The 25,962-nt window shown below is 43.3% G+C and overlaps 1 protein-coding gene across 2 annotated transcripts; it reads right to left on the reverse strand.

Moving 5' to 3' along the window:
- Positions 1-2,701: 2,701 nt before the first annotated feature.
- On the reverse strand, positions 2,702-25,962 carry LOC141139875 (receptor-transporting protein 3-like). 2 transcript variants are annotated; one of them, XM_073626424.1, is made up of 4 exons: positions 25,821-25,877; positions 25,536-25,644; positions 19,109-19,294; positions 2,702-11,966 (listed from the first exon to the last, which is right to left on the reverse strand). In XM_073626424.1, the coding sequence occupies exons 3-4, from the start codon at positions 19,288-19,290 to the stop codon at positions 11,618-11,620; spliced, it is 531 nt and encodes a 176-aa protein (XP_073482525.1). In that variant the 5' UTR covers positions 19,291-19,294; positions 25,536-25,644; positions 25,821-25,877; the 3' UTR covers positions 2,702-11,617. The 2 variants fall into 2 exon arrangements, with proteins under 2 accessions (XP_073482525.1, XP_073482524.1); XM_073626423.1 differs by lacking the exon at positions 25,536-25,644 and having other exon boundaries at positions 25,821-25,962.

The following is a 25,962-nucleotide window of genomic DNA, read 5'->3' on the forward strand; positions in this document are numbered from 1 at the left end:
ATGACAAATAGGTTGCACAATAATCTCAGTGTAGATCCTGAGGCAATTTCACAGGACACATGAAACTACACCCTGTTCCAAATTATGCAAATTCTATTTCAGTGTCACAAAGATTAAATATTTCGTTTTTCAGTTTAACTCATGTTCATGTTCAGTTTAACTCATTGTGTCTCAGGGCTCTTTTGATCACTGAAAACAATCTTGGACACCTGTGATAATTAGATTGCCAGTTGAGCCCAATTAAAGGAAAAACTACTAAAGGAGGGTGTTCCACATTTTTAAGCAGAGCACCATTTTCAAGCAATATGGGGAAGAAAAAGGATCTCTCTGCTGCTGAAAAGAGTGAAATAGTTCAATGCCTTGGAGGAGGTATGAAAACATTAGATATTTCACGAAAACGCGAGATCATCGCTCTATTAAGAGATTTGTGGCTGATTCAGAGCACAGACGGGTTTCGTGCAGATAAAGGCACATTGAGGAAGATTTCTGCCAGATCCATGCATCGGATCAAGAGAGCAGCTGCTAAAACACCATTACATAGCAGCAAACAGATATTTGAAGCTGCTGGAGCCTCTGGAGTCCCACGGACATCAAGGTGTAGAGTCCTCCAGAGTCTTGCAACTGTGCATAAACCTTCCATTCGGCCACCACTAATCAATGCTCACAAGCAGAAACGGCTGCATTGGGCAGAAAAATACATGGAGATTAATTTTCAAACAGTCCTGTTCACTGATGAGTACCGTGCAACCCTGGATGGTCCAGATGGATGGAGTAGTGGATGGTTGGTGGACAGCCACCCTGTTCCAACAAGGCTGCGACGGCTGCGACGTCCGCAAGGCGGTGGTGGAGTCATGTTTTGGGCCGGAATCATGGGAAGAGAGCTGGTCAACCCCTTTAGGGTCCCCAAAGGTGTAAAGATGATCTCTGCAAAGTATGTGGAGTTCCTGACTGACCACTTCATTCCCTGGTACAATAGGAAGAACTATGCTTTCCGTAATAAAATTATCTTTGATTATCATGACAATGCACCATCTCATGCTGCAAAGAATACCTCTGCATCAATGGCTACTATGGGGATAAAAGAAGAGAAAGTCATGGTGTGGCCTCCATCCTCCCCTGACCTCAATCCTATTGAGAAACTTTGGAGCATCCTCAAGCAAAAGATCTATGAGGGTAGGAAGCAGAAACTGTCCAAAAACTCACAAGTTCAATGGATGCAAGCCTTGTGAAGCTGCTATCGGGAATAGTAATCTCTGTCATGTCCCAGTGAGCCTATCCCCCCCACAGTTAGAACACACCCAGGGAACACACTTAACCCCTGGATCGCCCCTAGTGTTAACCCCTTCCTTGCCAGTGTCATTTTTACATAGATCAGTGCATTTTTACAAGACTGATCAGTATAATCATGTCACTGGTCCTTAAAAAAGTGTCATTCGGGGTCAGATTTGTCCGCCGTAATGTCGCAGTCCCGCTAAAAATCGCAGATCACCGCCATTACCAGTAAAAACAATTAAAAAATATATAAATGTCCCTAATCTATCCCGTAGTTTGTAGATGCGATAACTTTTGCACAAACCAATCAACATACGCCTATTGCGATTTTTTTTACCAAAAACATGTAGAAGAATATATATGTCAGCCTAAACTGATGAATACATTTTTTATATATATATATATATATATATATGTATTATAGCAGAAAGTAAGAAAAACATTTTTTTTGTATTCAAAATTGTCGATCTTTTTTTGTTTATAGTGCAAAAAATTAAAACCACAGAGTTGATCAAATACCACCAAAAGAAAACTCTATTTGTTGGTAAAAAAGGACGTCAATTTTGTTTGGGTACAGCGTCGCATGACTGCGCAATTGTCAGTTAAAACGACGCAGTGCCATATTGCAAAAAATGGCCTGGTCATTAAGGAGGCATATCCTTCTGCGGCTGAAGTGGTTAAGAACCCTTTCACATTGAGCCGCGAGCCGCGTTAGCGGTAAAGCGCTGCTAGTTTTAGCGGTGCTTTACCGTCGTTTTAGTGGCACTATTCGGCTGCTAGCAGGGCACTTTTAAGCCCCACTAACAGCCAAAGAAAGGGTTAAATGCGCCCGTGTAGTGCTGCTGCCGTATCGCTTTGCAGATGCTTTCAGCAGCAGTGCCCCTTCCTTTCAATCCTCCACCACCCCAAAGATGCTGCTTGCAGGACTTTTTTTAACGTCCTGCCAGCGCAGCGCCACAATGTGAAAGCACTTGGGTTTTCACATTGGGGTGGCAGGGGAGGCGTTTTTCAGGCACTATTTTTAGCCCTTTAGCGCCTGAAAAACACCTCAGTGTGAAAGGGGTCTAAACAAGATGAAGTTAGAAGCTGATTGGCTACCATGGACAGCTGCACCAGATTTTGCACTCTCCAGTTTTAGTAAATCAACCCCGTTGCATGCGGAACATTGGTATTTTGGCTCCCACAACATCTTCGACCTGCAAACATTTAATTGTCTAGTAGAAAATGTGAAAAATGGAGGTGGGACTTTACATGAAGCATGTCATTGTGATTGATGAAAAAATATGTAATTTTTTAAAATAATTAATTTCAATTTGATTTAATGTCATAATCCCCTTGGGGTATGATGTTTATAATCATAATTAATAAATACATGATATAAATTATATATCATTTGAAATATAATCATGAAAAATTGTTAATATGATAATTGTAATAATAATAATAGGTTTATTGCACATAAATGGACATAATTGATACGACAAATACAGAAAAAATAGAAATCAAATTACAGATCATAAAATACTTATTAGATATACAGACAATTAATAATGTTATTGTAAAAATTAATGATTGAAGTGAAAATATCTGGGCACCATAAGTTGTTAATCCAACACGTTTCATGGTTTTATGCTGCCAATCATCAGGGGTAAGATGCATGTGTGTACTGAAAAGTCAAAATAAATAAAGAAACTATTAATAAACACAGCCCTCAGATGCAGAGAAAGTAACAAAGGACACCCACTTTCAAAAAATACTCACAGACAGATCTGTAAGTAATACCCAGCTCCAGTATGGGAATGACCTGGTGGTCTGGAGATAATTGTCTCAACGGGGGTTTTTTTGGGGAGCGTGTATTTGGGGAGGTGTGCGTGATATGAATGGAACAAAATAGCACATTTATAAAGAGTGTACAGGTGAGCAACAAGTGCACAAAAGGATATGTGAAACTAAGTTGATGGAGAGACTAACACACCCATAAAGGTGTATATGTGAATAGCAAATGCATGGAAAGAGAAATATGTGCCTATGTAGAAATGTGAGTAAACCTACCATTGCCTGCTAATAAGAGTGTAGCTCCCTGCCTACGTCATGAAGCACCGACTGAGCAGCTTGTAGGAGGTGGGGGAACTCGCCACCTGGGGCACTGAGTGCCCAGGTAGGTGCCCCCCCACCTCCGCTGCAGCATCTGATGGAGAAACAAGCACGCCAACGCCTTGCAGCATTGGAGAACAACGCACGCGAAGCATGCTTGAACATGACGCTGATGCGCCAAGATCAGACCCCGCCCCTATCATGCAACTAGGGTGGATGGAGGGGAGAGAGCCGGAACAGAGACCATCAATGATCCAGCGGATTCATCCATGGTCTGGGCTGGCTAATTGATGGTAAAGGGGAGTGTCCCTAGAAAGTCACATGAGTCTCAGTAAATTATGGAACAAATTACTTAGACTATACATAGGAAGGCAGGCGTGAACTAAAAATGTGTCCTAATAGTACTAAATGAGATAATGACTAATGCCCCTTTCACACTGGGGCGTCAGCGCCATCGGCAGTAAAGCACCACTATTTTTAGCTGCGCTTTACCGTCGTGTTTGCAGGGGTTTTTGGCCGCTAGCTGGGCGCTTTTAACCCCCGCTAGCAGCCGGAAAGGGGTTAAAAGCGGAGCTTTGCTGGCGGTTCGGCAGCGGCACCCATTCAGTTCAATGGGCAGGAGCGGCGTATACACGGCTCTTTCACCGCTCCAAAATGCTGCTTGCAGGAGTTTTTTTAACGTCCTGCCAGCGCATCACCGGAGGGCTTTTACACTGAGACTGCAGGGGAGCCGTTTTTCAGGCGCTTTGCAGGCGCTATTTTTAGCCCAAAAGCGCCTGAGAAACGTCTCAGTGTAAAAGGGGTCTAAGGGTAACAAGTATATTATATGAAAGACGATAATATTAGTATTATGTGCATGAGGTCACTGAGGAGTGGGTGTCTACCACCCATATATGTATTAAAAGGTTAAAGGTGAAAGTGACCGGGGGGCGTGACCGGATGTGAAGGAAGCAGGACGTGTTCACTGCGAGCTCCGCATCTCTCCTGATAATTAATCCGTCAGTAGGAGAAATTTCGTCCGATTTTCGGTACTTGAGGTACCGGTCAGTGTGGACTGTACTCCGGTCATGAAAAAGGGGGCATCCAGGGCTGGCAAACAGTCTCAGAAGAGCCAACACCGGACCCGCTCTATCCGAGGCCTAGACATGAGTCCCGCCGCCGCCATCTTGCCCTCCCCTCACTCTGCAAAGCAAGAGAAGAAGCAAGCCCGGAGGATTGCATCCACGGCTGATGCAGCGCAAAAATCAGGCTCTGAAGCCCCCTCGGTCTCCCCGGACCCAGAGATAACACAAGATGCAATAACCAGACCTATCCTGGCAGCCATAGATGCAAGCAAGGCGGCGGTAATGGTGAGCATAGAACATCTCACTACAGAATGTACCCTGATTAGACATGATTTAGACAAGATAAGGGGCAGGATTACAGAGGCTGAAGACAGAATATCAGTAGTGGAGGACACATCCCAAACTCAGGGAAATCAACTAGTTGAACTGCAAGCCATGGTGAAGTCACTGCAAAGCAGAGCTGAAGAAGCAGAAGACAGGCAGAGGAGGAATAATGTGAGGGTGGTAGGCCTGCCAGAGGGGGCTGAAGGTTCCCAAACTGCTGCCTTTGCTGAACTGTTCTTTAAGCGGTTGCTAGATCTGGGGGAGCTCCCTCCTACATATGTGGTGGAGAGGGCCCATCGAGTGCCCATGGGCAGGCGTCCTCCAGGGGAATACCCTCGTCCATTTCTGGTGAGGTTCTTAAATTACCGAGATCGTGACATGATCCTGGCGGCCTCAAGAAAGCATGATGAGCTAAAGTTTGAGAACGCCAAAGTGATGCTATTCCCTGACTTTTCAGCGGAGACACAGAGGAAAAGGCGTTCATTTAATGATGTCAGGAAGAGATTAAGGGAGAAAAACATACAGTACAGTATGCTATATCCCAGCAAGCTGCGGGTTCAACATAAGGGCGCAGTAAAGTTTTTTGACAATCCCAGTGATGCGAACGAATGGCTGGTCAGGAATCCTTGAGATCGGCTGGTGGAAGGCTAAGTACATAGCTTGCTCTTGTTGCACCTGTTGTGCCTTGAACTGTTTACACTTCGCTCTGGTCACTTTTCAATTGTCACGGACATACCGAATGGTAGGGACTGTTCTCTCGGGATTAACTATTATTTTTCAATAGGTCCTTATCTAATTTTTCGTATGACAAACAAAGTATGGGGTCGGATGGAACAGGACCTGTGAGGACTGATGCAATAACGGATAAGGCTGACTAACTTTTGAGTTAATCCAAAAAGTAAAGAATGCTGCTGCCTTTGTCTTCAAGTTTGTGACAAGGTATATAGAAAAAGTGAACACAAGATCACCACTAGAGGGCCATGCAACAGGGTGGTTGATGAAATATAGTTGCTCATAAGTGCACAAGCACAGATTCCTCCAGGTTTATTTTTTATTTTATTATTTTTGGGATCTCTAGAGCCTATGGATCATCTTTTAATTTTTCTTTTTCTGGCTATGTGTTATCTGCTCTTAAGTTTCATACTCCATTTAAAGCTCTAAGATGCGGAGTTGATACAGTGAACACAGGAAGGTTAAACAAATTGTGCTGGACACTGGCACGGAAGGTTGACTTTCTAAACGTAATTTACCCTTCCCGTTTTTTTTTTTTGTTGGGAAGTTGACTCAGTTTGGGACTGAAGCTACATACCGGACGTTGTTTTTGTTTTGCTTTTTCTGGTATAATGGCAGGGGGGGGGGGTGGTATTGTTTGTGTTTCACTGCTGGGGATTTTTTTTGCTCAGTTCTCTACTCTCGGTTAATAAATAGGGGGCTCATGGCTCCGCGGTTCACGAATATGAGTTACTGGAGAGGATTAATATGCCTCTACAGGGTGATTGTGTTAACAAAAGAGTATGGCTAATCCTATTAAACTGGTTTCATGGAACGTCCAAGGCCTGAATAGTAAATTTAAGAGGGCATCGGTGTTCCAATATCTTAAGCGGGTCAGACCGCATGTGGTTCTTTTACAAGAGACACATCTAGATGGAAGTGGGATACTTGCCCTGCGTAGGCCATGGATTCAGCGGGCTTTCCACGCCACATACTCCACGTACGCAAGGGGGGTGTCCATACTTATAAGTAAATTGGTTCCATGTACAGTTCATCAAGTGATTACAGATCGGGGGGAAGATATGTGGCCTTAATATTAGATATTTGCTCCAGTAGGGTGCTATTAGTGAATGTATACTTGCCGCCGCCTTTTAATATTCAATGCTTATATGATATGTTAGTCAAACTGGCGCCCCATGCTCACCTCCCGTTGTTAATTATGGGAGACTTCAACGCCACCTTAGGGGCGTTGGACTCCTCGAATGTGGGAAGGTCTGGTTCGGTGGATCTTGCATCCTGGGTCACTATGGCAGGACTTACTGAGATATGGAGGGCCAAAAACCCCACTGTAAGGTGCTACTCACATATATCACAGATGCATCGCTCCTCAGCAAGGATAGACCTGGCATTTGGTAGCCCGGTAATGTTGTCATTTATAAATGAAGTTGAGTACTTGGCGGGGGGCTTGTCTGATCATAACCCACTTTCTGTCTCGCTGACCCTTCCCTCCGGGGGGGGAGCGGCGGGATGGAGACTTTCGCCAGGATGGCTTCAGAATGATCGGATTACTACACTGCTTGGAGATTCAATTACAAATTACTGGAAATCAAATGAAGAGTCTGCTGACCCTTCCATGGTGTGGGATGCATTTAAGGCGGTAATCAGGGGGGAAAGTATTTCTGCTATAAAAAAAGAAAGATTGGAGCACAATGCTGAGGTTCAAATGTTACAGGACAGAGAGAGGGAATGCGCAGAGAGCAATGCCAACTGTCCTTCGGATTCCAACTATGTAGCATTGCTTGAGGCTCAGAGGATGCTCAACCTGCATTTCAATAACCTAGCACATACAGAGTCAAAACATAAGACTGAATCAAGATTTATGGAGGGGGATAAAAATGGGAAGCTTCTAGCTAGGCTGGTGGCAGACTCGCAACAACTAGCAAATATCCCAGTAATTAAAAATAAAGACGGGGAATTGGTCAGTGATCCAAAGGACATACTGTCTGAATTTCAGGACTTTTTCTCGAACTTATATGCTCCCATCCAACAATATGACCACGCAGCCCTAGAGGACCTGTTGGGGGGATTACCTCTTCCTAAACTATCAGACGTAGATAGGGAGACTCTAGAGGCGGACATTACTAACAAAGAGGTGACGTCAGCAATCTATACATTTCCTCCTAACAAAGCGCCGGGCCCTGACGGGTTTCCTGCAGACTTCTACAAGACGTATGCTGATCAATTAGCGCCCAGACTTACTACATTATTAGCTCACTGTAAGCAAACTCAACAATTACCGGCGTCTATGCTAGACGCATATATGATTTTACTTCCTAAGCCTGGTAAGGACCCTTTAGAATGCTCATCTTATAGACCGATTGCGCTACTAAATATGGATTTGAAAATCCTAACGAAAGTGTTAGCAAAGAGACTAGCGGGAATCATTTCTACTTTGGTAGATATCGACCAGACGGGGTTTATGCCAGGTAAATCGACAGACACCAATCTCAGGAGACTATTTACCCACTTGCAGATAAATAGCTTAGACACACATACTAGAGTTGTGGTGTCCATCGACATCGAAAAAGCTTTCGATTCTATTGATTGGCACTATATGTTAACTGTACTGGAGAAGATGGGTTTTGGTCCGATTTTTAGAGGATGGGTTGCGATGCTTTATAGTAATCCAAGAACAGCAATTCGTATGGGAGCACACACATCCCCATTTTTCCTAATTGGTAGGGGCACTAGGCAAGGATGTCCCCTGTCGCCCTTTTTGTTTGCCCTCATGATGGAACCTACCGCAATAGCATTGAGGGCGGCAGGGGAAGTTAAGGCAATTAGAGTGAGCAACATAAATGAATGTCTGGCACTGTATGCGGACGATATGTTGCTGTTCCTGAGAGACCCGGGGGATTCCTTAGTGGCTGCACTATGCATTATGAATACATTTTCTCAGTATTCTGGGTTGAAAGTAAATTGGACCAAATTGTCTATTCTACCTATTGACAAAGGGGCGAGGGAAGTGGCAGACCCAAATTTGCCGTTGAAATGGGTATCTCAATTCACATACTTAGGGGTCAAGATTACAGCAGAGGTGTCGGATTATATGTCACTTAATCTGACGCCTCTTTTAACTTATCTGAAGCAGAAGGCTCTTGCCTGGCAGAGACTCCCGTTGTCACTTATAGGCCGGATAAACCTGTTAAAGATGAAAATTCTACCTGTCATATTGTATTTTCTGCGAAACGCACCCATTTGGGTTCCCAAATCCTTTTTTAAAAAATTGGATAGTCTCACTAGTTCTTTTCTTTGGGCACCTAAACAGCCAAGAATAGGTCTGAAAGTATTACAAGAACCATGGGGTGAGGGTGGTATGGCCCTTCCGGACTGGAGAAAATATTACATAGCTGGACAACTGGTGGTGGTACATAGATGGATAACCTCTGAGGATGGGGACTCCGCAAATGTCCTGGAAGCTGCTCATCTGGGCTCCTTTGAGTCTTTGCGGATGGCTATTCATAGAGGTACCAAAATGGATCTTCCGCTGACAGGCTCAATGAAGGCCACGATTAAGGCTTGGGGGGAAGCGGTGGGAATGGTCTGTCCTAGTTACCAGGGTATATCTCCATCCACCCCCCTATGGATGAATCCTAAACTGCCTCATTTCTATTCATTCCATGATCCCATGGGATGGGCAACTAAAAGTATCAAAACTCTCAAAGACATAACAGTGGACGGGGAATTACTGACGTTTAACCAATTGAAAGCTAGGCATGAGCTACCTAACGCTTACTATTTCAGATATATCCAATTACGTCATGCGTTTTACTCGCAATTTAGGAATATGACAGTGGAATAATTTCCCTCCAGTTTAGAAAGCCTGTTAACCACTGATGACATACCCAAGACGCTTTCAATTTCATACAAAGAACTGTTTAAGAATACACCGAAAGCGGTGTCTAAGTGTAGAGCACATTGGGAAGCTGAGGTTCCGGATATCCAGGGAGAGGATTGGGATGACATGTGGACTCACCCGTTTCGACATTTAGTAGCAGCTAGAGATAAACTGATTCATTTTAAATTCCTGCATAGGATTTATTATACACCAGCCAGGCTGGCATCTATCTACCCAACAGTGCAAGCAGAATGCTGGAGATGTTCTTTTGCTCCAGCAGCAGCTGAACATATATTTTGGAGCTGTCCTCAGATCAAACAGTATTGGTCTGGGGTCACTTCCTGTTTATCAGAGGTTTTGATGACTCCGATCCCAATGACGGTGAAGGTGTGTCTCTTGGGATTGATTGATGAGGTTGTTCCTTCACGAGCTCATAGAACACTTCTCACCATACTGTTGTTCTATGGAAGATAGGCAATTCTGTTGCAGTGGCGCAGACCGGGGGCTCCTGATCTGAGCTTCTGGAAGAGACTGGTTAATACTATGATGCCATATTACAAGGCAACGTATTTATCCAGGGGCTGTGGAAAGAAATTTGACAGGGTGTGGCAATCTTGGTACAACTCTGAGTTAAAGGTTGCATAATATCATTGTATAGGGGTAGGAGGAGGTAAAACCATATGTGTAGTTTCAGGGCCTAGCTATACATTCTGGTTATGGACTGTGGGGGGCATGGTAACTACAACCTGATTGTTTCATGGTGAACTGGAGGGGAGTGAACTGAGCAAGGGGGGTGGATACAGGAGGGAGGGGGGAAGTGGGTTTTATTATTATAGATACTGTTGTTAGATAGACAGTATATTGTTGTATGGTTTGTATGTTGATATAAAAAAGAAAAATACAATAAAAAGAAATTAAAAAAAAAAAAAAAAAGGTGAAAGTGACCCAACACAACTATAATTTAATTTCAACAATTATCCCTGCATATATTGTAGAAAATGTGAAAAATGGAGGTGGGACTTTACATGAAGCATGTCATTTTGATTGATTGTTTGATTGATGAAAAATATGTAAATTTTAAAAATAATTAATTTTAGTTTAATTGTCTAATTTATTGGAGAACCATTCTATTGCCCTGTACACACGGTCGGACATTGATCGGACATTCCGACAACAAAATCCATCGTTTTTTTTCCGACAGATGTTGGCTCAAACTTGTCTTGCATACACACGGTCGCACAAAGTTGTCGGAAAATCCGATCGTTCTGAACGTGGTGACGTAAAACACGTACGTCGGGACTTTAAACGGGGCAGTAGCCAAAAGCTTTCATCTCTTAATCTGAGCATGCGTGGCACTTTGTGCGTCGGATTTGTGTACACACGATTGGAATTTAAACGATCGGATTTTGTTGTCGGAAAATTTTATATCCTGCTCTCAAATTTTGTGTGTCGGAAATTCCGATGAAAAAAGTCTGATGGAGCCTACACACGATCGGAATTTCCGACAACACAATCCGATCGCACTTTTTCCATCGGAAAATCTGACCGTGTGTACAGGGCATAACAATTGAACAAACAAGCAAATAATGTTCTGGTATCTGCATGTATTATGTTGCCACATGATGTGGGTCTTGTCTATTTGTGTTAAAGTGGAGTAGGAGATGGAGTAGGTAAGGATTAAAGGTAAAGAACCCTTTAAGGTTTTTATTGCTGTCTGTTCCTCATAGGGTAGATTCATACTCTCTGCTGGTACTGGTGATTAGTATCCCAGTGGAAAAAGGGATAGGAAATCCAATAATTTTAGGTTATTATAGGAACAGGAGGTCAGAGGAAATCTTCCATTGGGGAACAATGTTCTAGTGACAGCTGTTTAAAGATGGATATTTGCTCACTTTAGAGAGATCTCCTCTTACTTCCTGCTGCATCCCTGGGACAGGAAATGAATGGAGATCATGCTGATGGGACACTAGACAGCAAAAACAAGAACCTGACAGGCATTTCAACAATTATCTACTTAATCCAAACTAGGATAAAACATTTTGGCTTTACAAAACTTTAAGGGGCAGATATTCCTAATAACATGGTCACTGTGTGTATAACGTATGGAGCTAGAAATCAGATCACAGGTAGGGAAATACCTGTAGCCTCAGTTTTAAAATGTTCTGATCAGCGAATTAGAGTAAAGAAGAATCAAAATGAGACAAGCATTGGTAACGCTGTAGTCAAAGCACAGAGAAGTACACAGAAATGCAGACTAGGCAACATCAAGTTCTTTATTACACACTCCTTCAGCACAAGCTTCACAAAGGTCTTTCTCATGAGGTTTGGTCCTCAGTACACGTCGGTCTCTATCTTGCCTACCAGTATCAATATCTTCTCTATAGCAGTTTTTTCTGATTTTTAAAATAACTTTTTCCAGAATGGTTTCCACCTTTTCCTCATTAAATGTAGGTTTTATATAGAAGTTATTGTCACACTCTCGACACGATTGTTCAAATGGCCGTAGCAAAACTGTGCCTCTTTTGGCTCTACCAAGGCAGTAGTGAAAGATAAGTGAAACTCGACCAGAGTTCCAAAAATGTTGGCATCCGAAACAGGTAAAACTAGAAAAACAAAATAGATCAAGTAAAACCAGAGACATTTTTTTTTTTTTTTATCACTGTGCTTATAGGAAAAATCATGCAGTTGGAACCCAGTAGCATTAAGATATCACAGCATTTAAAGCGTATGTTAACCCCCCTCCCCCCCCAAAAAAAATGGATCCTGCTCTTTTAAAGCATGTTATATGACACAGTGCTTGTGCTGTGTCATTTGGACCCCTGTAACACCTAAAAAACCTGGCTTTTTCCCCTTTGTAAACTGACCACAGTTTATCATGGCTGCTGAGCCCTGACACCGTGGTCAGTTTACGTGCCTATGTCATCCACAGCCTTGCTGTCTCTCCTCTCTGCTGTTGCGTCCTCCTCCCCCTCCCTCCCTGCCTGTTGGCTTCTGTGTCAGGTCCCGCCCCCCACCCCCACCCCTCTTGCTGCAATAACATGTCTTACTTTATATAATCTGCTCGGTCTTCTAAGGATATGTCCCCCTGTGTGTGTGTTGTATAAAAAGAAAGCTGTGTATATACCTTATTTGTGAGTGCTGATCAGTGGTTACGTGATGCGCCGGCTCTCTCCTTCTCCTCCCCACCAGACTGATGTCAGTGGGGGAACCTCAGCATCCATCAGACGGGGAGAGGAGAGATGCGGCGCATCACGTGACCGCTGATCAGAGCTCACAAATAAGGTATATACAGCTTTTTTTTTTCTTTTTTTTTTTTATACAACACACACACAGGGGGACATATCCTTAGGAGACCCAGCAGATTATTTAAAGTAAGACATATGGGTTAACAAACCCTTTAACACACAATTACGTTGTTACTTTGTAACTAAAAGTTTTACTGCAAAGATCTGGTTTTATGCTGTCACTTTAAATAATGACCATGGCCGTAAGCCAGCTTTACCTTTAACCTACTTCCTTATTTGCAGCTTCTATTTGTCAAACACAGTTTGGCATCTGTAGACTTTGAGCATTTGTAATTGTAAACTACAGAATACATGTAATTGATTACTGAATGAGCACACACATTGTAAAATGATTTAAACAATATGTCAGTGCATATTGCTCGCGTGACTTACATTATTATGCTTCTAATGCCACGTACACACGAGCAGGCTTTTTGGCAGACTTGGTCCGGAGGACCGGACTCCGTCGGACAATTAGATCGTGTGTGGGCTCCAGCGGACATTTTTTCCCCAAAAGTCCGACGGACCTAGAAATAAAACATGTTTCAAATCTTTCTGACGGACTCGAGTCCGGTCGAAAAGTCCGCTCGTCTGTATGCTAGTCCGATGGACTAAAACCGACGCTAGGGCAGCTATTGGCTACTGGCTATCAACTTCCTTATTTTAGTCTGGTCGTACGTCATCACGTATAAATCCGTTGTACTTTGGTGTGATCGTGTGTAGGCAAGTCCGTTCGTTTGAAAGTCCGGCGGAACTACGCTGCAAAGTCCGTCGGCAAGACTGTCGGACCTTGTCTGTCGAAAAGTCTGCTCGTGTGTATGCGGCATCAGAAGTCTGAATAAGTGTAAAAAATAAAAATAAATACAGCATCAATATATCTATAATACAAGCAGCAGTCTGGAACTTCTTCTCTGATAACAGGGTGCATTCAGCTTCAGCAGTTAGAGGACCTGGAGTGCTGAGGTTGCTGAATTCAGCAATCATAAGGCATAGGAAAAATGAATAGTATTGCCTATAAACTCCATGTAGATGATATTTTCCCCGCTAGCCTGGGTCAGAGGTGGAACTAGAACCCTCAGGGCCCCGGGGCAAGAAACCATGATGGGGCCCCCCTGACCCTCCCCCCCGCTTCCATCCAAGCCCCGGGCTTCCAATTTTGGGAGGGTATCCATGGACATCCTCCCAGAACCCTGCCTCCCACGTGTCCCCTGGGACGTGCATCCAGCACAATCACAGCGGCTATTTACCATGTGATCCGCTGATCACATGCAAATAGACTTGCTGGTTATCAGCAGCAATTTCCTCCCATGCTGTGTCTGTGTGAGGAAAGGAGAGGCAACAATGTCAGTACATTGTTTATAGGGATAATTAGTGCCCTGATCATCAGTGCAGCCTATAAGTGCTCATCAATGCCACCAATTAGTGCCCATCAATGCTGCCTATCAGTGCTGCCCATAAGTGCTCATAAATGCCACCCATTAGTGCCCATCAAATCTACCTATCAGTGCCTCCTATCATCGTTTATCAATGCTGCCTATCAGAGCCTCAATGCCGCCTATCGGTGCCACCTCAATGGTGTCTATCAGTGCCACCAATCAGTGCTGCCTATCAGTGCCTAATGCCCATCAGTGCCGCCTATCAGTGCTCATCAATGCTGCCTATCAGTGTCACCTATCAGTGTTCATCAATGCCACCTATCAGTGCCCATCAGTGCAGCCTGAGTGCTGCCTATCAATGCTCATCAATGCCACCTATCAGTGCCACCTATCATTGCTCATCAATGCCGCCTACCAGTGCAGATCATCAATGCTGCCTATCAGTGCTCATCAATATCACCTATTAGTGCCACCTGTCATTGTTCATCAATTCCAGCCTACCAGTGCAGCTTATCAGTGCTGCCTATCAGTGTCACCTATCAGTACTCATCAATGCCGTCTATCAGTGCCCATCAGTGTAGCCTATGAGTGCTGCCTATCGGTGCTCATCAATGCTGCCTATCAGTGCCACCTATCATTGCTCATCAATGCTGCCTACCAGTGCAGCTTATCAGTGCCACCCATTAGTGCTCATCAATGCCGCCTATCAGTGCCTCCTCATCAGTGGCTATCAATGCCGCCTATCAGTGCTCAATGCCCATCAGTGCCCTCTATCGGTGCTCATCAATGCCGTCTATCATTGCTCATCAAAGCCGCCTACCAGTGCAGCTTATCAGTACTGCCCATCAGTGCTTATCAGTGCCATCTATCAGTGCTCATCAATGCTGCCTATCAGTGCCGCCTATTAGTGCTCATCAATGCCACCTATTAGTGCCACCTATCATTGCTGCCTACCAGTGCTGCTTATCAGTGCTGGCTATCAGTGCTGCCAATCAGTGTTTATCAATTAGTGCCTATTAGTGCCTCCTCATCAGTGCAGCCTATCAGTGGCCATCAATGCTGCTTATCAGTGCTCAATGCCCATCAGTGCAGCCCATCAGTGCTCACCAATGCAGCCTATCAGTGCTCATCAATGTCACCTATTAGTGTCACCTATCATTGCTCATCAATGCCGCCTACCAGTGCAGCTTACCAGTGCTGCCTATCAGTGTCACCTCTCAGTACTCATCAGTGCCACCTATCAAGTGTGTCTTGCCTACAATCAAGCATGGTGGTGGGAGTGTCATGGTCTGGGGCTGCATGAGTGCTGCTGTCACTGGGGAGCTACAGTTCAATGGAATTCCCTCTCCAAGATGGCTCAACACAGCTCACGCATAGGTCATAGGCAACCAACAGAAAAACAACCTCTAATAGTGCAGTACCCGGGTTATTAGGCTCAACACACCGCACAGAAGCCAAGTCATAAAATGCACTCATATTTATTAGATAAAAAACAAGCATATAATAAAATCCAACATCTCACCTAATCCAGTGAAAACTCCCGCCGCCAGGCTCAATCTCAACCGTTACGCCACCAACACATGCATTTTTCTTCCTCCAAACATTGCGAGTCTCCTCAAGAAGGCACATGCACAGTCATGCCAATGAACAGCTAAATGATTCAGAGAAGGATTCGGAGAAAGTGCTGTGGTCAGATGAGACCAAAATTGAGCTCTTTAGCATTAACTCGCCATGTTTGGAGGAAGAAAAATGCTGACTATGATCCTAAGAACACCATCACTACAGTCAAGCACGGAAGTGGAAACATGATGCTTTGGGGCTGTTTCTCTACTAAAGGTACAGGCCAACGTTGCCGCATTGAGGGGCCAATAGACGGGTTCATGTATTGTAAAATCATGGATGAGAACCTTCTTGCCTCAGCCAGAACACTGAAGATTGATCGTGGATGGGTCTTCCAGCATGACAATGACCCAGATCATATCGCCAAGGCAACAAATGAGTGGCTCAAGAAGAAGCACTTTAAGGTTATGGAGGGGCCTAATCAGTCTCCACACCTTTATCCTATAGAAAATTTATGGAGCGAGCTGAAACTTCGAGTTGCCAAGAGACAGCCAAGAAACCTTAATACGGAGTTCCAGTCATTTGTGTGTTAATTAAAAGTCAGCAGCTCAAAAAACTGTAGCTGCTGACTTTTAAGAAACACACACTTACCTGTCCCACGGCCCAGTGGTGCACTCACCCCAGCAGTTTTCTTCCTCTCTCCTCCCTCGGCGGCACCGGCATCTCTACTATGGGCACCCAGCTGTGACAACTTGCAGCTTCACAGCCGGGTGCCCACTGCGCATGCGCGAGCGGCGCTGCGCTCTGTGATTGGCCCCAAAGTTTTCTAGGACCTGTCCTGTGTCCCAGAAGACTTCGGAACAGAGGTGGAAGGATAACTTCTGCTTCCGATCGCCTGTGAGTACCTGTCAAAATCAGGTAAGCCCCCCCCCCCCCCCCGCTCTTCCCCAAAAGCTCCATTTCACCATCAGGAGTCAGGAAGGAGGCCTTAAAGTGGAAGTTCCACTTTTGGGTGAATTTCCGCTTTAAGGATTTAGAGAAGATCGGTAAAGAAGAGTGGACCAAAATCACTCCTGAAATGTGTGCAAACCTGGTCACCGACTGCAAGAAATATCTTATCAAGTACTAAGTCATGTTTTGCTTGGGGATCAAATACTTATTTTACTCACTGAACTGCAACTCAATTTCAACCAATATAAATCTGCCCTCCAAAAATACAATTCCAGTCTCCTCACTGCCAAGCAGACCTATTTTATCACTCTCATTAGCAACTTATAATCCCGTCCCCGTCAACTCTCTGCCTTCAAATCTCTACTTCGTCCTCCACCGCCTCCACCCGCCAACTTTCTCACTGCCCAGAAGATCGCCAATCACTTCAAACAGAAGATTGATACAATTCCTGAGGAGATCTCTGCTGTTCCGATACCCTCCATGCTTCACACTTCATGCCCACAGGCACAATCATTACTTCCCTCTTTCAATCCCACCACTATAGATGAGGTTGCTAAACTACTTGCTAATGTCCACCTTACCACCTGCCCTCTGGATCCTGTTCCCTCACAAATGCTACGTTCACCCTCTGGCTCTATGCTACACTCTCTAACCCACATCTCTCCCTCTCTTCTGGCATCTTCCCCAACTCTCTAAAACATGCACTTGTCAGACCCAAACTTAAAAAGCCCTCACTGGACTCATCCAATCTTACCAACCTACACCCCATCTCCTTGCTCCCCTTCTTATCCAAACTCCTCGAACGTCTGGTCTACAACTGACTGAGCGTCCACCTCGCAGATAATAACCTTCTTGATCCCCTTCAGTCTGGATTTTGTCCTCAACACTCCATAGAAACTGCTATCCTAAAACTAACAAACGATCTACTAATGGCCAAAACCAATCGACACTATTCTGTACTCCAACTCCTGGACCTCTCTGCTGCCTTTGATACGGTTGACCACCCCCTCCTCCTCAAAAAACTCAACGCCTTTGGTCTCCGTGACTGTACTCTTCTCTGGTTCTCTTCCTACTTATCCAACCGCACTTTTAGCGTTTCCTACAACTCTATTGAAGAGGTTAATACAGTGATCAGTGATAATACTGTTCACTGTACTAATGACACTGGCTAGGAAGGGGTTAACATCAAGGGGAAGTCAAGGGCTTAACTGTGTGCCTAACAAGTGTAATGTGTGCTGCTTTTACTAACAGATTTGGCTGCTCTCTGAACTCAGAGTTTGCCAACACAAAACTCTGTGCTGTGATTGGCCACAGGAGATCAGCAGGTGTACAGCCATAATCATTAGCTGTACCCTGCTGACAAACTCATGCTGTATCCAATCACTGTACGGGTCAGCAGGGGGGTGCACACATGAGCGCCGCCAAACCAGGAAGTACACCGTGACCTACGGGTACTTTGCAGTGCCTGGCTGTGCAACCCGCTTACAGTATTTCTACTGTGAGCAGGCGGCAAGTGATTAAAGAGAACTTCAAAACTACTCAGGAAAAGAAAACTTTTGAACTGAGGATAATTCTATTTGACACAAAAGATAATGGACTGAGCCTGGGTTCACACATATGTGAACACCAACATCGCATGTGATGCGCACCCGCATTGCTGTGCCGATCACATGCGATGTCTGTGCAATGCAAATTCAGCCATATAGTTGTATGGCTGAACTCACATTGGATGCGCACAAAAAAGGTGTAGGAACCTTTTTTTTCCCGTACTAGAATCGAATCGCATGGGCACCCATACGATCCGATTCCTGTCCGAATTCACAGTTCACACTGCGATCTGTGAACCGATCTGGAGGTGTCATGAACTTTGTATTGACAACTGCAGCGGTTCGCAGAGGGCAGTGTAAACTGCCTGCGGGGGATATGCGATGTGGAAACCGGCACTGGAATCATGCTAGTTCCTGCATCGCATATAAGTAAACCCAGGCTAAATGCGGACCTCAGTTTTCTAAGTCATTATCTAAAATTTTTATGACCAATATCACCTCTGTGACTATTTCTTCCTCCCCCAGTCCATAGCCCTTTCCTTGCCTTATCTCACAAACTATCCACGTTTTAATTACAATTGCTGTGTATGTTTGTGTGATTTTTTCCTCAGAGAATGTCTTAACATTCTGCTAAAACTTTGTGTATTAGTACTGCTTGGGCCTTGAAGAAGGGGTACACCCTAAAAGTTTCACAGACAGTACTCAGTTGTTTTTATAGCACATAGCCAGTTGTTTGTTTGTTATCCTCTATTCAGTCATAGAGAAGAATAAGTAACCAGCAGCACACTGCATTCTTTGTGATCTTTTTTATTGATTTGAACTTGGTTTTCAGACTTCGGTTTGAACTTATTTATTTTGCTTTGAAGGTGTGCTGTGTTGCTTCAAAACAACATATTCACTTTTTTATACTGCGATAGAAGGCAAGTTCTGCCAGATGAAGATGAGGGTGTCTTGGAGACATGTTGCTGCTTCACCTCATTCATGTATACACAGGCATTAACAGAGATGGGGATTTATAAGCTATTACCTGGCATTAGTGGTGGTTTGTGATATCTTCCAGCCATTTTGTCTCTGTTCCTGGGTTAGAGTAGGTTTCAATTTGTAGTTGAACTGCAGAACCCAGGTTTTTCCATACCTTTGCTTTAGCTCTGTCTCTTGCAGATCATCAAATATGTCTATCCAGATGTTTCCAGATGGTTCCCTGGGCATTTCTCTGACAAAAAAAACACTAGATATAAATTGTTATCATATTATAATTGTTTATCAATATTTTCATACCATACGTTATTCCTTCACAGTTTAGTAATACAAAATATGACTTCTAAATAGCCATCTGAACATTTGTACAAACTATAGAACACATGGTGACCTCATTCATTTTAAACTCCTAAATTAGCAGCGCCCATAACAAAGTATTAAGATGGCAGCACACAGCCTATGATATGCCTGCTCTTAAAGGGTAAAATGTGTCTACCTTCTGTTTGTTTCCAATATGGGACAACATGAGTAGAGATGAGGTTTGAGTTCACCGTGATGCAGGGTTTCCAGCTAACTTTAGCTGTTCACTTTCCATTAAATGGGCAAGCTAAACTGCCAAATTTGGCAACCCATGTGAACCTCTACGGCTACTGCAGTCATTGATGCAGTACTACACGTCATTATTTTAGTTTTGATATTGCTACCACCACTGAATGACAAATTCCCATGGTGCAGGCTGCAAGCATCATTAGTTGCTAGGATGCTGTGCCAGCCAGCAACTTGTGGCCATCTGCTGCCCTCCCACATCCTACATCAATGATGTCATCGGTTGCTATGATTCCGGAGGCTGCACAGTCATTGGTTGGTAGTGGGGTCCTCCAAAAAATCCATACCCTTCCCAGAGCATGAAGCCTGACTGCCAGACCATGCCAGGCCTCATGTCCTCAACATGGGGAGGGTACTTTGCTTGGGGGGGGGGGGCTGTACAGTGATGTAGATATACATTAATCATACTGAACAACACATGCCAGCCCACAGAAACAAAGCACGCTGACAGCCAAGAAGATGTGTTTCCGATTTTCCCAACATGAATTACATTTCTTGGCCGCAGCAGCTGAATATAAGAATTAGGGTGAGGGATTCCAGGTGACGTCATTGACCAAATATGGTCTTCATCATCAATATGAGCACATGGTGCTTTGCCGGTCCCTCTCCTGGCAAGATACCCTCCCCATATTGAGGGCATGTGACCTGGTATGATTTGCGATACTCCCTCCCTTTCCTGACCAGATGCATGCTCTGATAAGGGTCTGATATTAATTTTGTGGGGGACTTTATACTGTTTTTATTGTTTTCGTTTGGAATGGGGTTCCTCTTAAAATCTATACCAGACCCTGACCAAGAATTAAGGGTCTGGTATAGATTTTTTTAAGGAAACCTCATACTGTTTTTTCTTTGTTTTTCATTTGTTGTGTCTTTTTTTACAATCCATACCAGACCCTCCTCTTGAATAAGGGTCATGTATGGATGTTAAGGGAAAATCTGTCTTTTTGCCACTTTTGCTTTAGTACATTGTACAGGTGTGCCAACTCACCTGCAGGTTTAAGGCTGGATTCACACCTAGGCATTTTTAGTGCTTTTTGCATTTTGCAGATTTGCACTACAGAACGTGTTCCATAGGAAACCATGTTAAATGGACTGTAGTGCAAATCTGTTAAATGCAAAAAGCACTAAAAATGCCTAGGTGTGAATCCAGCCTAATGCATGGGTGTGAATCCAGCCTAAGGCATCCCTCCGGCATTTTTTTTTTTTTTTTATGGGAATTGTGTATTTTTAATTATGCCCTTTAAACTTTATTAATAGAGCTGCTCCCTGCCAGACATTTTTTTTTTTATTATTATTTTTTGTATTGGCACATGCTCCACAGGACAGTGAATAAGTCTTTCACAGATCATTTATCAAGATTGTATCTTGCCAAGCTGCCATGACTACACTGTCCCAAAACATAACAACTACACGATATGTATTATATGAAGAGGCAACTAATACTATTCACAGGCAGTGCCGGCTGCTCCATGCGCCCGGCCCCTAATCTACATGCAGGGCGCAGGGTGCATGGATGTCAATGGGTTTTTTTTTTTTTTTTAAGCACATGATTAGAACCTGAGGCTCTAAATGGCTTCAAAAAAGGGTGGGTTAGGGGTGCAGAGAACTCCGCCCTGAGCCCACCCAGTTATGTGACTTTAGCGAATTAAAATTCCTGTTTCTCCTTCTGGCTAATCAGGAAGCCGGGAGTCCGAAAACCCGATTGGCCGGAAGTCCGAAGACCTGATTGGCCGAGAGGAAAAGCAGCAGAGGAGATGGAGGAGATGGAGAGGGGAAGCTGCAGCCGCGACCTGGATGGGATAAGTGCCGATCCACAATAGCTACAGGTAAGCCTTATTATAGGCTTACCTGTAGTGAAACGAGGTCTGCAAGGGTTTGCAACCACTTTAAAGTGAAACAATACAAATTAAAAAAACCTTTGAAAATTCCATTATTAAAAAAATAAAAAAACAATGTCCCTCCCCCCCATGTAGATCCATCGTCAACCACGCCGCCAACGCCAGACCCGAAAAAAAGAAAAACAGTGGCCCCGCTCTTACTCATATAAGAACTGTCAAACGGTGGAGCCTGCAGTTGGCGATTAGTCTTCTTCGCGGGCGGAGCTTTTTTTTTTCTTTTTTTTGGGTTTAGCGGTGGCGGTGGCGGCAGCGTCGTGATTGACGATGGATCTACATCGGGGTGGACATTGTTTTTTTTTTTTTAATAAATTAATTCTCAAAAACTGTGTCTGTATTTTTATTTCTTTTTTACACTTTTTTGGTGAATGGGTAGGGGTATAATGTACCCAATACTCATTCACATGGGGGTGGGTGTGGGATATGGGGGCCAGATTCTGATAAGCCCCTGGCCCGCAGGCCCCCACAACCACAGCCCAGGGTTGTGGGGAAAGGCCCTTGTCTTCATCAACAGCCCCCCTGCCCCAAAGCGCCCACTGATAGCTGATGACTCATCTGTTGTTAAGGACGCCATGGCCGGCTTCCTGGCCCACTCCTTAACAACCAGCTATTCACTGTTCCCTGATTGGGCAAAGCTTTGCCCAGTCAGGGCTTAGAATGCACTGTGCACCAAGCTTAGAATGTGCAGCACACAGTGCACTGTAGGTCACTCTGCGGGCGAACATGCCGCCAAGTGACCCGCAAACTCAGGTGTGTGCCGAGCAGGTGAACAGGCAATGTTCAGGGTGAACTTTTGCTCGGCACGAACCATTCGCCCATCTCTGCTAGTAAACTGTGAAACCATCTTGGCTGGCTGCTTGAGTGGGAAGAAGACAGATGCAGATGGACTTTTCAGAAGCCACGCTGTACAAATTCCAGTGATATCATTACAGTGATATCATTCTAGATTGGTTGAGCTTTAGAACTGTACACGGCCAATCTGCTTTTACCAGCGGTCGATGTTCTTAAATAGTGCTTTCCCCTACCCATGAGCAATCACAAACGGGAGCAGGGTGTTTTTTTATCAAAGTGTTACAGGCATACCCCACTTTTAGGTACACAATGGGGTTTATTTACTAAAGCTGGAAAGTGCAAAATCAGGCTCACTTCTGCATAGAAACCAATGAGCTTCCAGGTTTTATTACCCAAGCTTAATTGAACAAGCTGGGGTTAGAAGCTCATTGGTTTCTATGTAGAAGTGAGCCTGATTTTGTACTTTCCTGCTTTAGTAAATAAACCCTGTAGAATAAAGATTAATATATCTAAAATTCTAATATTCTTATTCTCAGGGGCGTTTCTGGATATATAGCAATGTCTTTGTGTTATATGTTATATATATCAGTGTCCTCTCTCCTAGAGGGTAGGGTGTATAGGAGATATATTTCTGTACTTTGTCCAAGGCCGCATTTCCAACTTACTTTTAGGAATTCATTTCTTAGTAGAAACTGAAGAATCCTTCGTTCATACAATGCTTCCAGAAAAGTTGTTTATTTGTTCAGAAAGATAAGCAAAGACAAGACTGACTTCTGGTAACATCTGGCATGGTGATGGTCTCAGAAGGAGGAGGAGGAGAAATCTTGATGTTACATTCTCCAAAGCGTAGAGTTACTTCTCTCTCTTCAACCCTACTCCATTCCCTAACTACCATAATACTCGTGCACTCTTATATTGTTTCATAATGTTATGTCTGCATATCCTAGTAACACCCATATTTTCATATATACTTTAAATGGTTATAGTCTAAAGATAAGTATCATAACAGCACTCATTGTCCTGACATAGCAACTCAAAATAGAAATATCTACCCAGCAAAACCACTCCTCTCTGTCCTCTGTCCTCTGTCCTGTAACCTTCAGAAACCATCACTAATTACTTATAACATTCATGTGTTTCATATATTTTTTCAGAAACTTTTATCACTTAAAATAATAATAAACCTAAAAACTTCTAACAAACCCCATTGTGTACTTAAAAGTGGGGTATGCCTGTACTAAACCCAGGACCCTGCATTTACTATATCTGGTCTCCCACAGTACACAGAACATGGAAATGCAATCGTTTTAGTAAATATAAACTGCTAAATACCTTTTCCCATCAGCAGTTAGAGCAGTCTTGTGACTTCTATCAGTATCTGGTTAACGCTTATAGGAGGAATTTTTCATTCTCCTCTGATTGTCCTATGAGGCTGCAGGACCCCTGACCTTCTGTCTGGACAGTGCTGATTGGCCCTGTGCTAATCACATGCACCCTCCCAAGAAAAAAAAAACTCTCTAGCCATACACACCAAACTGAGCATGTGCAGCTTGCCCCTATGGCTCTGTTGTATCAGGAGATGGTTTGGAGTCAGTGGAAGAAGGGGAGGATCAGAGGAGACAGGATCAAACAGCCTTTTTTACACAATGCAGAGGATTAACCCCTTAAGTTCTACAGTGAGTATAACAAGCATGCTTTACTGCATATACAGACTGATTTGACTGTTGTGGGTTTAGTAACACTTTAACAAATTGTCCATAATTTAATGTACGGTTGGCAACCTTGGTATCCCCAGTAAAGTTGAGTTTATAAGTACCACTTCATAATATGTAGACGTTAGAGATATATACACTGAGCAAAATTATAAACGCAACACTTTTGTGTTTGCCCCTATTTATCATGAGCTGAATGCAAAGATCTACAACTTTTTCTATGTATACAAAAGGCCTATTTCCTTCAAATATTGTTCACAAATCTGTCTAAATCTGTGTTAGTGTATAATCAGCATCTTGATATGCCACACCTGTGAGGTGGATGGATTATCTCGGCAAAGGAGAAGTGCTCACTAACACAGATTTAGCCCTGGTTCACATTGGTACAATTTGACATGTCAAATCGCATGTCAAATGCCTGCAATGCGATTTGAAAAAGTGTTTCTGTATTACTTTTTGTGATTTCGGGCTGTGATTTACACTGACATCTGTGCAGAAACCTGCACAGATGTCTTTGAAATCACGGCCGAAATGGGGACTGACATACGGTCGTGAAATCAGCTGAACTTGCACGGCTTCATTCCTGCAGCTCAGTGTGAACCTGGGCTTAGACAGATTTGTGAACAATATTTGAGAGAAATAGGCCTTTTGTGTACATAGAAAAAGTCATAGATCTTTAAATAGGGACAAACACAAAAGTGTTGCGTTTATAATTTTGCTACACACACACATACATGTACAGTATATGGTGCAAACAAATATATAAAAAGTACTCACTAGTGTATACAATTTAATGTCCATACCCTCTAACTCTTTGCCATGTTTTACAAGATATCCCCATAATAATAACTCACATTTTTAATATTTATTTTGACAAACAAGAACAGTCCTTGGATCTATCAGAAGTATTCACTGACCTAGTGCACCTGGAACATTGCGCTGAATTTGTAGGAAACAAAACTAATATATAGCAAACTGCTTTGCGATGTCTAACTCATCAATTTAATTAAGATGTTCTATAGTATGAATAAGAACCAGGGTGGATAAAAATCAATGATTTTTGAAAAAAAAAAAATCAGATTTTTTTGATTTTTATTAAATTTATTTAATAAAATGCTTTTGGAGTAAAAAATCTCTAAAGATAGTTCTCTATTTAGGATACATTAATAATTTAGTTTATTCAGCATGAAATGGAGCTTAGTTATGTAGCATGAGGCTGTATATTCTGCTAAAGTTAAATTTTTGGTAAACTTATTCAACGAATCCAAGCTCTGCAAGCTGAGATAACATGCACTGCATTGATGCATTCACACAATTTCACAGTAGCCATAAGATAAAACAGTAGGAAACTTTCAATTTGTTTGCAAATATTAAAGATTCTAACTAACAGCAAGAATAAGTCCTTACATTTAAAGAGCACCTGTCATTTTAAGTCCATCATGGCAACACCTGTTAGCGGGCATCCACTCACCTGCTGCTGTCACATACCTCACCCTGCTGTGTCACTGACGCATTACCAGCTGTCCTATTAAAGTGAATGGGACTGTCGGTGAGTCAACAGCGGGTCAGAAGAGGAGGCACTGCAGGACAGAGATGACAGTTGCTCTTTAAAAATTATGATTTAAATCGAGTTGATTTAAATCAAGCCTTTTTACTAGTGAGTTAAATCATGATTTAAATTGACTTGATTTAAATCAAATCCACCCTGATAAGAATTAAAATAATTTAATAAAGAATAAAATTACAGTGTACATACCAGAATACTGGATACTGGTGTGTGATGGTATCTCTCTCTCTCTGTGAAGTGCAGAGTATTTAATGGTTGTCATGTAGATAATCCACTCCCAATAAAAGTCAGCAGTCTGAAGAGAATAGAAACTGAAACCATTTCAGTCTGC

Source organism: Aquarana catesbeiana, linkage group LG04 (assembly GCF_042186555.1).
Source record: "Aquarana catesbeiana isolate 2022-GZ linkage group LG04, ASM4218655v1, whole genome shotgun sequence".
Lineage (NCBI taxonomy): Eukaryota > Metazoa > Chordata > Amphibia > Anura > Ranidae > Aquarana > Aquarana catesbeiana.